This window comes from Balaenoptera musculus, chromosome 15 (assembly GCF_009873245.2).
Source record: "Balaenoptera musculus isolate JJ_BM4_2016_0621 chromosome 15, mBalMus1.pri.v3, whole genome shotgun sequence".
Taxonomy (NCBI): Eukaryota; Metazoa; Chordata; class Mammalia; order Artiodactyla; family Balaenopteridae; genus Balaenoptera; species Balaenoptera musculus.
The window spans coordinates 58,334,513-58,348,877 of record NC_045799.1 but is presented as its reverse complement, the minus strand read 5'-3'; the positions used below and the strand labels follow the sequence as shown (position 1 = coordinate 58,348,877).

The 14,365-nt window shown below is 49.2% G+C and overlaps 1 protein-coding gene across 1 annotated transcript in view; it reads right to left on the bottom strand.

Annotated features, from left to right (window-relative positions):
- The window catches only part of LOC118880893 (MHC class II transactivator-like), a 41,632-nt gene extending 30,483 nt beyond the window's left edge, over positions 1 to 11,149 (bottom strand). Inside the window, exon 1 of the mRNA XM_036825086.1 lies at positions 10,955 to 11,149. Within this exon, the coding sequence (XP_036680981.1) occupies positions 10,955 to 11,006 (52 nt within the window). The 5' untranslated portion in view covers positions 11,007 to 11,149. The remainder of the gene's footprint in view (positions 1 to 10,954) is intronic.
- Positions 11,150 to 14,365: the final 3,216 nt, after the last annotated feature.

Below are 14,365 nucleotides of genomic sequence, written 5' to 3'. Positions count from 1 at the left end.
TTAAGAGAGATGCCTCATGTGGACCAAAGATCATAGTGTACTGCGAATTGAGATATGAAGTTAACTGAAGATTGAAAGGCTCCTGAAGTTAAAAAGAAACAAAACAAAACAAAACCAAAAAGGATGGAAGCCTCAAGGGGCTTCTGTGTTTCTGTGGCTCACCAAAAAAGGCCTGACACCTGTAGACGCTCAAAAAGGAAGAAAACTGCACTCTTGCCACCCTGTAGACTGTCCAGGGATGGGGGGATTTGGGCCCAGGAGCCCCCAGACCTGGGGGAGGAGATGAGAACGTGCAGGACTTGGAGATGAACAGGGAAAGGTGGGCACCATCTGTAGAGGAGGAAGCCCTAGCACTCCGGTCCCCTTTGCTGGTCCAGTATGGGCAACCCAGGAAAATGAGACAGAGAGGACTTCCGGAAACTGCTGATCTCACTCAAGACTTTCACTTCCTGGAGAGGCTTGTGGAGGTCACAAGAGACAGAGTAGAAACTAAGGTATGTGGCAATGCTGAGGGGCAATGGGGCTGCAAGGCAGCTGGAGGTTCTAGTCACTTCTCCTCCAGGAGGGGAGATTGGAAGGTGCGTGTGTGTGTGTGTGTGTGTGTGTGTGTGTGTGTGTGTGTGTGTGTGTGTGTGTGTGTGCCTCCTATTACATCTTCCAATGTAATAGGAGCCAGCAGACCCGACAAGGAGAGGTCTTGAAATATTGTAATCGGGCGGCTTTGGTGCCTGACTCTGACCTCAGGCTCCTCCTCTGCACCAAAGGGGGGCTTGGCTTGGAGTACGGATTCAAAATGAAGGGTGACTCAGGCCTATAGGCCTAGGTGTTTTGTTTCCCAAGACAATTTGTGTGTGTATACGTGTGTCTTAATTACCATCGCAATGTCTCCATATAGAATATACAATTAATCGTTGCCAAAGACCCCACTACTCCCTATTGCATTCTGCTGGGTCCCATTGGGCACAGTTACGGCCCATTAGGCATTTGGGTTTGCAACCGTTGGCCTGCAGGCCTCCTAAGGTCACGTCTATCTCTGATCTGCTGGAAAGATGATGGCTTGGGATGGATGGGTGATTGGGGCAGGGAAAGGCAGGACTGAATTCTGTCCTGCCCCATGGTGGCATTGGGATGCACATGAGGGTGTCTTCCAACAGAAAGGGTTGGAGGGGAGTGGCCCTGAGTGCCCAAACTGGCCAGTTCCACAAAGGAAGGAGCAGGAAGCATGGGAATTGTGGTATCTGGGGTGCTGGGTGTGTTTCCCCAGCTCTGGCACCAGCTCAGACTGAAAAGGGATTAGGAAATAAGCTGTCTGGGAACCACAGGGCACAAAGTTATTCCCCACTGGACCTAGCCTGCTGCCCCACCTCGCCCTCCTCAGCTCCAGCCCCTCAAGGATCTTGGCTCCCCAGCCTCTCTGGGCTGAGACTAGCCTGTGCCAGGATAAAGGGGTCTCAGAGCAGGAAAGCTGGAAATGGAAGCAAGATTGGCTCCACTCCTGGCCACAGAGCTTCTCAGCAGTTGGAGTGAGGGCAGAGGAAGTGGACTGATTCAGCTATGGACCGCTGAGTTTACAACAGACTGGTGAGACAGGATCCACACAGGGAGTCATGAGACCTGAGATCTGCGCCCTGCTCTGCACCCGACAGGCTATGTGACCCTGGGCAAGCCCCTTTCCCTCTCTGGTCCCCAGTGGCCTCATCTGTTAAATAAGAATGTCATGCTAGAACAGCGGCTTTCAAATGAAATTGTACAAGGAGCCCAAATCCCAGAACAGGTGATAATGGAGCTATTCAATTAAAGGGGATGAGGGTGAGGTTGCGGGGGCGGGGGGGGGGGAAGCAGAACCCACCCCTCCCCAAAAGGGGCTGCACAGAAGACAATAAAAAAGACAACTCCAGATGACAGTTTAGGCCTTGGCCACCAGATGCTCTCTGATTTGACAATTTCAAAAAAATGTAGTAGATTCTGTGGTGTGCTACAGTCCCTTAAGGACCAGCTGCTAGAGGGCAACTGGCTCACAGGTCACAGCTCAACCTCTCTGGGGGGACTTCCCTGGTGGTCCAGTGGTTAAGACTCTGCGCTTGCACTGCAGGGGGCGTGGGTTCGATCCCCGGTGGGGTCACTAAGATTCTGCATGCCGCGCTGTGTGGCCGAAAAAACAAACAAACAAACAAAAACAACTCAGCCTCTCTGGGAATAGCCCAAAGTCACACCCTTTTCCAGTCACTGTACCCACATGCAGTGATTGCTGCCTGCAGGCGTGCAAAGGTCTGGTCTGGGAGTCTCAGTTTGGGATAACCCTGGCCGCCCCAGCTTCAGCCCTCCCCACGGGATCGGCTGAGACCTCTGTCGTGACTGTATCGCAGCCCAACTCCTCCCTCTGCCCAATGCTGCTTCCTCCCTTTCCCCCGGGGCCCTCTCCCCAACCTGGAGACCTCTCCCCAGTAAACGTCCCGTGTGCAAAGCTCCATCTCTGAGTCTGCTTCCTGGGGAACCCCACGTGAGACAAGTTGGTTCTGTTTTTCCTCAGGTAGGGCCTGGAAATCATACAGAAGCCCACAGAAGACCCCACGGAGGCCACCTCTGAGCCCTTGGGCAAGCCACCTATCTTCTCTGGACTCCCTGGAGGACACCCATCTCATCACAACTTGGAAAATCTTGGAACTCAAACAAGACAAGTTCGGCTGCTGCGTGTAGTGCCTGTAAATGGCACAGTTACCGGGGCTGAGGAGCCTGAGGGCCCTGGGGGGAGGGGGAGGGGGGAGGGCGGAGACAGCTGTAAGAGCTGCAGCCAGGGGAGGAGGGGGCCCCAGTGCTTGACCAGACCGCAAGCCTCCCCGACCTCCCTCCGCGGGGCCTTCCCTCTGCAAGCCCCACCCTTCCCAGCTGCGGTCAGTGAGCCGAAAAGGAGTCCAACAAGTTTTTCCTGGAAGAAAACCTGAGCTGGGTGCTGGAGCGGGGAATGAGGAGAATGTGGCTGCAGTTAGCAAAGCCAGGCTCCCAGCTCCAGTGCTAACCCCCAACTTGGCCTAACGTGGCACCTAAGCCTGCGGCAGGCCCTTGGCTCGGTGCTGGAGACTCCGAGGTAAATAAATCACGTGCCAGCCCTGCCTGCCAATATCTGATGACAGTTACCAAGCTTGGCCGTGAATCAAAATTGCCTGAAGTGGGTGCTAAACACACGGCAGCCGGACCTCACCCCCTGAGGTTCTGACCGTAAGTCTGGGGTGGGGTCCAGAAATCTGTATTTTTACATGAGCATCGCCCTTGGGCACCCCCTCCTCCAACACACTCACATACACACACTTGCCTTGCGGTGACTGAGAGCTAAGGTAGGTTTTATTTCCAAGGCAGCCTGAGTTTCCACTTGCCGAGAAGACATTGCCTCTCAGTTTGTATGGCTCTATGGCTTTTCCTTCTTCCAAGGGAACCTTCCAGGCCCTGCATTTCTACGACCTTTCTACTTCTCCCCAGCTGGAAACCCCAAGACTCTGCGCTTAGGTTAGGTTGGTCCCCAATTCCTATATTTTTCCTTCCAAAAGTCCCTCAGCAGCCATCCCCTTGACCTAGTAGCCCCATCCCCCGAGCCTAGATTGTTACAAGAGCTACTAGGTCTTTCCGCTAATCCAGAGTCTTCCAAACTTCAAACATTCGCCTGCCTCCTTTACAGTTTTTTTGGTCATATCTGCATACCACCTGTTGTATAATTTACCTAAGCATTTTCCTTAAATTAACTTGAAAAAAACCCAAACATATTTATTTTAAAAGAAAATTTTCTAGAATTGAAAGCAGGGATGCAAATAAATACTTGTACACAAATGTTTGTAGCAGCACTATTCACGAAAGACAAAAGATGGAAACAACCCAAGTGTCCACTGACAGATGAATGAATAAAGAAAATGTAGTCCATTCACACACTGGAATATTATTCAGCCATAAAAAGGAATGAACACCAGAGCCTCCCATCAAGCCTCTTAGATAGCCTCAACCACCAGAGGGCAGACAGCAGAAGCAAGAAGAACTATAATCCTGCAGCCTGTGGAACAAAAACCACATTCACAGAAAGATAGACAAGATGAAAAGGCAGAGGGCTACATACCAGATGAAGGAACAAGATAAAACCCCAGAAAAACAACTAAATGAAGTGGAGATAGGCAACCTTCCAGAAAAAGAATTCAGAATAATGAGAGTGAAGATGATCCAGGACCTCGGAATAAGAATGGAGGCAAAGATCGAGAAGATGCAAGAAATGTTTAACAAAGACCTAGAAGAATTAAAGAACAAACAAACAGAGATGAACAATACAATAACTGAAATGAAAACTACACTAGAAGGAATCAATAGCAGAATAACTGAGGCAGAAGAACGGATAAGTGACCTGGAAGACAGAATGGTGGAATTCACTGCTGCGGAACAGACTAAAGAAAAAAGAATGAAAAGAAATGAAGACAGCCTAAGAGACCTCTGGGACAACATTAAACGCAACAACGTTCGCATTATAGGGGTCCCAGAAGGAGAAGAGAGAGAGAAAGGACCAGAGAAAATATTTGAAGAGATTATAATCGAAAACTTCCCTAACATGGGAAAGGAAATAGCCACCCAAGTCCAGGAAGTGCAGCGAGTCCCATACAGGATAAACCCAAGGAGAAACACGCCGAGACACATAGTAATCAAAGTGGCAAAAATTAAAGACAAAGAAAAATTATTGAAAGCAGCAAGGGAAAAATGACAAATAACATACAAGGGAACTCCCATAAGGTTAACAGCTGATTTCTCAGCAGAAACGCTACAAGCCAGAAGGGAGTGGCATGATATACTTAAAGTGATGAAAGGGAAGAACCTACAACCAAGATTACTCTACCCGGCAAGGATCTCATTCAGATTCGATGGAGAAATCAAAAGCTTTACAGACAAGCAAAAGCTACGAGAATTCAGCACCACCAAACCAGCTCTACAACAAATGCTAAAGGAACTTCTCTAAGTGGGAAACACAACAGAAGAAAAGGACCTACAAAAACAAACCCAAAACAATTAAGAAAATGGTCATAGGAACATACATATTGATAATCACCTTAAACGTGAATGGACTAAATGCTCCAACCAAAAGACACAGGCTTGCTGAATGGATACAAAGACAAGACCCATATATATGCTGTCTACAAGAGACCCACTTCAGACCTAGGGACACATACAGACTGAAAGTGAGGGGATGGAAAAGATATTCCATGCAAATGGAAATCAAAAGAAAGCTGGAGTAGCTATATTCATATCAGATAAAATAGACTTTAAAATAAAGACTGTTACAAGAGACAAGGAAGGACACTACATAATGATCAAGGGATCAATCCAAGAAGAAGATATAACAATTATAAATATATATGCACCCAACATAGGAGCACCTCAATACATAAGGCAACTGCTAACAGCTATAAAAGAAGAAATCGACAGTAACACAATAACAGTGGGGGACTTTAACACCTCACTTACACCAATGGACAGATCATCCAAAATGAAAATAAATAAGGAAACAGAAGCTTTAAATGACACAATAGACCAGATAGATTTAATTGATATTTATAGGACATTCCATCCAAAAACAGCAGATTACACGTTCTTCTCAAGTGCGCACGGAACATTCTCCAGGATAGATCACATCTTGGGTCACAAATCAAGCCTCAGTAAATTTAAGAAAATCGAAATCATATCAAGCATCTTTTCTGACCACAACGCTATGAGATTAGAAATCAATTACAGGGAAAAAAACATAAAAAACACAAACACATGGAGGCTAAACAAGACGTTACTAAATAACCAAGAGATCACTGAAGAAATCAAAGAGGAAATAAAAAAATACCTAGAGACAAATGACAATGAACACACGATGATCCAAAACCTATGGGATGCAGCAAAAGCAGTTCTAAGAGGGAAGTTTATAGCTATACAAGCCTACCTAAAGAAACAAGAAAAATCTCAAACAATCTAACCTTACACCTAAAGGAACTAGAGAAAGAAGAACAAACAAAACCCAAAGTTAGCAGAAGGAAAGAAATCATAAAGATCAGAGCAGAAACAAATGAAATAGAAACAAAGAAAACAATAGCAAAGATCAATAAAACTAAAAGCTGGTTCTTTGAGAAGATAAACAAAATTGATACGCCATTAGCCAGACTCATCAAGAAAAAGAGGGAGAGGACTCAAATCAATAAAATTAGAAATGAAAATGGAGAAGTTACAACAGACACCGCAGAAATACAAAACATCCTAAGAGACTATTACAAGCAACTCTATGCCAATAAAATGGACAACCTGGAAGAAATGGACAAATTCTTAGAAAGGTATAACCTTCCAAGACTGAACCAGGAAGAAACAGAAAATATGAACAGACCAATCACAAGTAATGAAATTGAAACTGTGATTAAAAATCTTCCAACAAACAAAAGTCCAGGACCAGATGGCTTCACAGGTGAATTCTATCAAACATTTAGAGACGAGCTAACACCCATCCTTCTCAAACTCTTCCAAAAAACTGCAGAGGAAGGAACACTCCCAAACTCATTCTATGAGGCCACCATCACCCTGATACCAAAACCCGACAAAGATACTACAAAAAAAGAAAATTACAGACCAATATCACTGATGAATATAGATGCAAAAATCCTCAACAAAACACTGGCAAACAGAATCCAACAACACATTAAAAAAAAAAAAAAAAAAAAAGGAATGAAGTTCTGACACATGCTACAACATGGTTGAACCTTGAAGATTATGCTAAGTGAAAAAAGCCAGACACAAAAGAACAAATGTTGTATAATTCCACTTATATGAGTCACCTAGAGTGGTCAAACTCATAGAAACAGAAAGTAGAAGGGTGGTTGCCAGGGGCTGGGGGCAAGGGGAGAATGGGGAGTTAGTGCTTAATGGGGACAGAGTTTCAGCTTGGACCATGAAAAAGTTTGCGAGATGGATGGTGGTGATGGTTGCACAACATCGTGAATGTACTTAATGCTATTGAATTGTACACTTAAAAATGATTACCTTGCTAAATTTTAGGTTTAAAAAAGATGAAAACTTTCTATCACTACCTTGCATGAAAAAAAACCCCCAAAACAAAAACTGCAGTCTCACTTGCCATTGAAAGCAAAACAATGTTATCAAATTAATGTCAGCTGCCCTCCCACTTTGTTAAAAAGAAACATTAGTATTAGAGTGCTAACACGCCTACTCACAAAAAAAGGAGGATTAAAAGAGAATCAGAAAAGCACCAATGTCCTCCCTATGAGAACCAGTGTCAACCAAGGCTTCTCTGAGAATTGTCCTTGGACCACGGATCACGTATGTGCCAAAGTCTTTGGAAACACACGGACGTGTGCCCAATGACGACCTCTCAGATCTTTCTATACGATCCCTCTAGAATCTGTAAGGGTTACACCCGGCACATGTGTATTCTTTGGTGGTTTTTGCAAAGTGCTTTTGTGTAGGTCAGGAAATCATCAAGAAAGCCCTCGTGTCTTATCTTATAGATGCCCCTTGGGAGGGGAAGTCAGTTACTCAGGGTGACTGATGCCAAGTGTGAAAGCTAAGTACGTAAGCTTTACCCTCTCCCTCAGGCCACTTCCCTGATTGCCCAAGACTGACCCCAGGCCTTGGAGCAGGGTCCCTGTGTTAATTTTCTGATTTTACTCTCCACAAGGTACTAGATGCCAGGTCCCTGCCATCAGACAGACTTTGCTGTATCAACAAGTCTCCCTCTGACTATCCAGGACCCGCCTTGTATTTGTGGAGGCTCACACCTCCGCCCAGGTAATGGATGGGCTCTCAGGGGACCTGGTTTCAAATCCTGATTCCGCTAATAACTTGGCTCTGTGGACTTTGACAAAACCTCCTAGGAAATCCCCAGAGGTTTTGTAACATGGAGTAGGTACCGGGGTTGGACCTCGGTGCCTTTCAATGTATGTATGACCTCTGGACCTCTGAGATAGGAATCACATACACACACACAACCCACAGCCAGTTAACCTGCCATTGGGAGCACCACCCCAGGCCCAGCCAATGGGATCTGGGGGCGGGGGCTGGGAACCTGCACTCTAAACAGCCTTCTGGGTGATTCCCACGTGTGGGAAGCCTGGGACCCCCTGGCTCAGTCGTCTCTGAGGACCCTTCCACTCCATATTCTGGGATCTTGGAGACCAGGTCCTTGCCTAAGGCAGGCTGGGATTTGGAAAGTGATGATTTGCTGGGGTCTCATCTTCTCCCCTTTCAGCTCCACCAGGCCCTAGAGCAAGAAGCACTAATTTCCTTAACCTTCTGATTGGCTGGGAATGGTATTTCTTTTTTTGGGGGGGGAGTGGCACATAGATGGAAGACTTCCTGCCAAATTTAGGAACTCCTGGCCGCAATTGGAGGTGGGGCACTTATGTCCCCTCCCATGTGTCACCTAGGGTGGAGAGAGATGCTGTGGGACTCAAGGGAGAACTGCGGGTTTTAAGGGTCCCAGACAGAGCTAGACATGGTGGCTCCAATTCTGACATTCTGGGACCCCGGAGAGCCCCACCCCAATCCCTTTCCGGGGACCCTTAGTTTCTCTCCTTAGAGGATGTGGCTCAGGACCCCAACTTGCGGTAGAGATGCCGACGGTCAAACACAGTCCAGGAAAGCCCCTGCCCCCCAAGATGGTAAAAGAGAAGTGAGGATGTCTCCAATCCGACGTTTAAATGTCTCCCCATAGCCCTCCCTGCGCTGGGGACCCCACCAAGAGGGCCGGGTACCCAGCCTCCAGAGTCAGAGCGAGAACGTGATTCAAGAGGGAAACTGAGGCTCAGAGAAGGGCAGCCCCGGTCCTAGGTCCCCCGGTTGAAGAAAAGCTTGTGTCTCCCTCCGCGCGCCCCTCCGCGCTTCTTCAGATTCTAGGACGCGCAGGAAGACTGTCTACCGAGAGTCTGGCCACACCGCGTCCCCGCTCTGCGTGCTCCTTCTGTGCCCCAATCTCTCTGCAGACGCGGGCGCTCCCACCGGCTCTCCCCGCCGCCTCCCCTGGGCCCCGGTGCTCTGGGCAAAGCAGCCCAGCTCCGGGTTCGCCGCTCCCAGTCCCTGCGTGGAATCCATCCAGGGATGCTGGAAACGAGGAGTTTCTAGGGTGTGCACTCTGCGCATTGCCTTCCTCCTCCTCCCAGCCTTGCTGTGTGATCTCAGGCAAGTAGCTACCAGTCTCTGAACCTCTGTTCCCAGCCCCACTACAGGGGCTGCTAAGGGGATTTTGTTTACCTTCCGCTGTTCCCTGGACTCCCGCGCGCTGCCAGTGGCTTCTCCCTCCCGCCAGGTCTGAGGCTGCAGCGAGCAAGAGAACTTGGGGCGAGCAGTCGCCTGGCCACCCCACCTCCACCCACTGTGGCTGCCCTTTTTCTCTTTCACTTTCTCTCTGCACCAAGGGGCTTGGGCCAACCCAAGCTGGGGAGTAAGCAGGCACCCGAGCCGCCCCCTGCTGCGCCCGCCACGTGCTTTCTCAGAAGCGCCTAGGCCACCCCCCACCCCACCCCCCCGCCCCACTCCCTGGAGCGGCTAATCAGCTCCTAAAAATGGCCAGTGCCCAGCTTTGGAGGAGGCAGCCTGCCCGTAGGCATATGATATACAAGCCCTGGTTTGCAGCGAGCTCATCCACACCCCTGTCTGGCCCTCAATTTCCCTCCACCTCAGCCCCACCTTGAAGCTGGCAAACCACCCCTGCAGGGCACAGGGGTTTGCTCGCTGAGCCATTCATTCCTGGGAAGCCGGATGCCCTTGGGAGGAAGAGAAAATTCCTCAAGGAACTTTCCTGGCTGGAAATTCAGCCCTGGCAACCCTGAGTTCCCATCACCACATACCTCCTGGCCGCTTTCCTCCCACCCTTCCTCTTCCAGAGGTCCTGGACCCCTGCTCCATCCACCCTGAGACCTTGGGGAGGTCACCTCCCTTCCCAGGCTTGGATTTCCTCATCTGGTATTGAGGAAGGGGTGGGTCAAGGTGACTTCTGACCTCTCTTTCCCCCTGGAAAACTCCCCCAACAAGCTCTGGCTGCAACCAACAGAGCTGGCAAACTTGTCATCAATCTGCAGGTTCAGAGGAAGTCTCACATTTGAGCAGCGTCTGAGAAGAGGAGTCCTGCAGTCTCAACCACACTAATAACGGGCTCCTATGTGTGTCTTCAGATCCTACAATGCACCAGGCACTGTGCTAGACCCTTTGATTCCTCACCTTTGTCTTGTAATAAGAGTTTCCCCCTATTCCCATTTAACAGCCCAGGAAAACAGACTCAGAGTAGGTTGGGGACTTGTTCAGTGTCACTTCACAGCCAGGCAACAGTGCAGCTGCGATTCAAACCTGCCGTGCTGCCTTCAGAGCTGGTACCAGATGTCTGTGCTATGCTGTCTCTCATCATCTGTCCCCTGTCCCCCATTTTTTCCCCAAAACACCGTTTGGAAACTGGGGAGAGGGCAGCATTGGTCCAGGTGACTGTATTGCCCACCAGCTGGGGCTCAACATCTAGACCAAGGGGCTGACTCTGGCTTTGGTTTCCCTGCTTCCCGGGGATGGGGTGGATCTGGCAGGGGTTCCACCCTTCAAGGGCGCGCCCCTCAGTGTTTACCTGTCAGAGAGAGGATCTTGTGGTTGGCCTAGCCAGGTCGTGAATGCTGAGAGCTAACGACACGCCCACTGAAAGTCAGCTCTTTAGTACCCTTCAGGCTGATAAAGCCCTCTTACATTCCAGGCATCTGGGCAGACCGAATGTCCCTCAGTGGAAGGAAATGGCAAACCACCTCACTTCTTCCAAAAGCCCCAGCAGGACAAAGACCCCTCTCGCCACCCTCACACCCCAGTTCAGAGCAATGTCTCTGATAATTTGGGACGGTGGGACGAGCTGAGACCTCACCCTAAATCAAGAAGCGTTCTCAGCCCCAACGTCCCCCATCCGCCTTTTTACCTTGTGGCTCTGGCAGGTAGGACCCGGCGGGGCGTGTAGCCAGGCAACGCATGGTGTGAGAAACAGAGTGAGGCAGCAGCTCCCGGACTCTGGCAGCCCCTCCTGTTGCCCTCAGCCTGCCCAACGATGCCTTCGGATGCCCAGCTCAGAATCAGGCAGCCTCATCTCTGACCAGTCTCCCTACAGAAGTCTGGAGCCCGCCAAGACTAAGTAAACATGCAAAGGAAGCCAGTAAGGGACCAGCAGAAAATTCTCACCCTACCAGGTGGTCTGAGCTGTCAGATTTTTCTCATCTAGACATGCTCTAATTTGCCCATGCTCCCTTAAACACAGACTTGCGCCTGATGTTAATTTCAGTTCCTTGTTTCGGACCAAATCGGGTGACCGACTTCAGAAGGTTAGGAGTTGTCTATTGGAGGGTCTTCAACACGCTGACATTCTGAAATAACGGCGACCACAGTGGAGCCATGCTGGTGCCAGCTGCCAATATCTGCCATCCTCTGCAGGATGGGGCCGCGGTCAGAGCCCCACAAATGCCTCAAGACAAGCTGAACTAGCTTCCAGCAAACTCCTGAGATTCCACTCCCATCCACCATCCCACCCCCACACCAAATTGCCCTGAATTTCCCTGGAGAACACGAGTGGTCCATTCATCATTTTTATTCTAAGAACATTGGACTAAAACATAAATTACACATAAAAAAGTCTTACCCCCAAATATGGTATCCTTATAGCCGCATGGTTTGGGGGTACTGCGTAGATGTGGCGGAGAGACTGTCAGTCTCACGCAGGGAGAAAGTTAGCGCCTTTTTAACTCTCTGCCCAGGCTGCTGGAAAGCTTGAGAAGAAAGTCTCAGTCTGGGGCTAAGGAGTTTTTAACACCTCTTCTAATGCATGATCAACCCATTTCACAGAGAGCAGCCCCCAGCCTCAAGCCTTCGGTAGACATCAGTGTCTGGCTAGAACGGAATAACATTATTCTGCTCTCCTGTTTCATAGTTACCTTCTATGTGTGGCATTCTTTTTCATTTATGGTGGACATAAACTTTCCTTGGGAAATAAAGGTGAATACAAAATGTGAGTAGTTTGGGAAAAAAAAAAAAACTGTCGAGCCAAGGATAGTGTAGGTGGTGAAAAGAAATCATGAGGGTGGTACCGAAATGAATGACGATTGGGAAACAATGACTTCAGCGCCTCAAGCATTTTTACAGAAAGAACACTGGATTGGGAGTCTGAAGCGCTATGGTCTAGCCCCCGTGGTTATTAGCGGATGGGTGACCTTGGACCCCTCACTTCCTTTGTGTGGGCCTCAGTTTCTCCATGTGTGAAATGGGGATAATGATGCTTATATTTGTATGGTGATTATTTTTGAAGCAGTTGCTGCTGTCAGAAGTCCCAGGGGGGTAAGTGGGCACACAAATAAGAAAGCTGAGAGTCAATTTGAAACAGTCTTGCTTAGTTAGGCTAACAAAATAGACATGATGAATATGAGAAGTCCCAAGAAGTCTCATCTTCCTCTGACCTGATGTGCCCGGGGAGAGGCACACCTGGCCATTCAGTGAGGCCAACTTCCTGTCCTCAGAGGGAGCCAGCTCTGACGGCCATGGCCAAGGCAGCTCTGAATCAGCTTCGTGGCAGGGCCGAGCTTGGAATGAGAGTCCCCTGGGCCTGGGGTGCACCTGCTTGGATGCTCTCATCTCTCACCTGGACCACAGCAGCAGTCTGCTACCTGGTCTCTCCATGTCCTCCTTCACCTGCCCCCGCCCCAGACCCACACTCCACAAGACCTAAATCTGGTCATGCCGGCGTCAACACAGGTTTCTGAGCAGGGTGACCACGTGCTAGCCGGTGTTTTAAATGATGGTAGAGGCCGTAAATCGGCACCAAGAGGGCCTCGTATATGGAGACCAGGGAGGAGCGCCATGGTGCCCTGCCAGGAGCCGATGGGGGTCTGAATTCCAGCAGAGGCAGTGGAGGTGAGGAGAGGGGTTGCTGAGTTGGAGTGACAGGCCCCCAGGACTGAGTGGGCAGGACTAAGAGGGGGCAGAGGGGTTCAGCCAACCCCAGGGTTTCTTCCTATTAAAGCATCCTGCGTGCTTGCTGATGCTCCTCTTCAAAACCCCCCTAGAGGTGGTGACCATTCTCCAGAGCCCAGGATAAAGCCAGTTCCCTTCTGACTGAGGGCCCCTCTCAGTGCTGTGGAGGCAAGCCTTGCCCTGGGCACCCACATTTCTTTGTCTCAAGTCAGGATCCAGCATGACAAAGCTACAGTCAGAAGCATTGTTAAAGTTACCAGTCTGGGGTCCCCTGCCAAGTACCAGGGAGAGGAGATGGGGGAACTTGGTCTTACAGGTAGGATTCCTGAAAGCTTGCCACCCCTTGCTGCAGCTGGGCCCTACCTATGTACTTGTGCTCAAGCAGGGTCCCCCACCCTCCCCCCAACCCCAGGACCACCCTCCTGCCTCCTCCCATCGGGCTGTAGTTTAGCCATCCTTCAAGGCCCAAGTTCCCACCTTCATCACCTGTCCAGCTAACAACAACCTCCTGCCCTACTCATTTTTAGCAAACTTGCTGCCACGGATTTGGCAATACATCGTGAACTTCCTATTTCATGAGTATACCCCCTGCTGCCTCTGATTAGGTCACAAGGTCCTTAATGTCTGTCTTACTGTGTTTGATTTTCTTATTTAAAAGACACAGGACTCCAAGATTGGTTGAGCGAATGGATGGCGTTTGGATTTGAATGATCAAGGCAGATAAGTTCCAAATGGATGGAGAGTCCTCCCTTACTAGGTTTTAAGTGTCTTTTCTTATGTTTGTTTGTGACCCCCCCCCCCTCATTTCTGGCAGGTGCTAAGTAAATGCTTAAGGCAGAGAGAAGAAAGGAGGTGAGAAAGAAAGGAAAAGAGATCGGTGGAGAGGTGGGTGAATAGAAAGAAAAAAACTGGTATGTAGGCAAATTAGGCAGGTAGGAAGGTGTATGAGAATGTAGGCCTGTCCGTGGGCAAAGGTACAAGTGGATTAGTAGGTAGGAAAGCAGGTAAATAAGCTGATACATAAATATACAGGCAGTCAGATAAATGAAAGATTGATAAATTGATAAGTAGATAGAAGTAGATAGTAGATGTAAGTTGTTGAATTGATAAGTAGATATTAGTAGGTGGTTAAGTAGACCAGGTAGTTTGAGGGTAGGCAGGTAGGTGGATGGGCAGGTAGGTGGAGAGACCAATAAATGGTTAAGTAAGAACACAGGTGAGCTGTTCAAGGTAACAACAAAGAACAGAAACAGTCCCTGGTTGAGTCAGGTGCCAGACTTGGAGCCAAGCTGAGTATAGAACAGGCCACTGGTCAGCCTGGGAAAACCCATGTGGACGTGCCAACTTCCGGTGCAGGTGCTTCTACTTCTGCGGC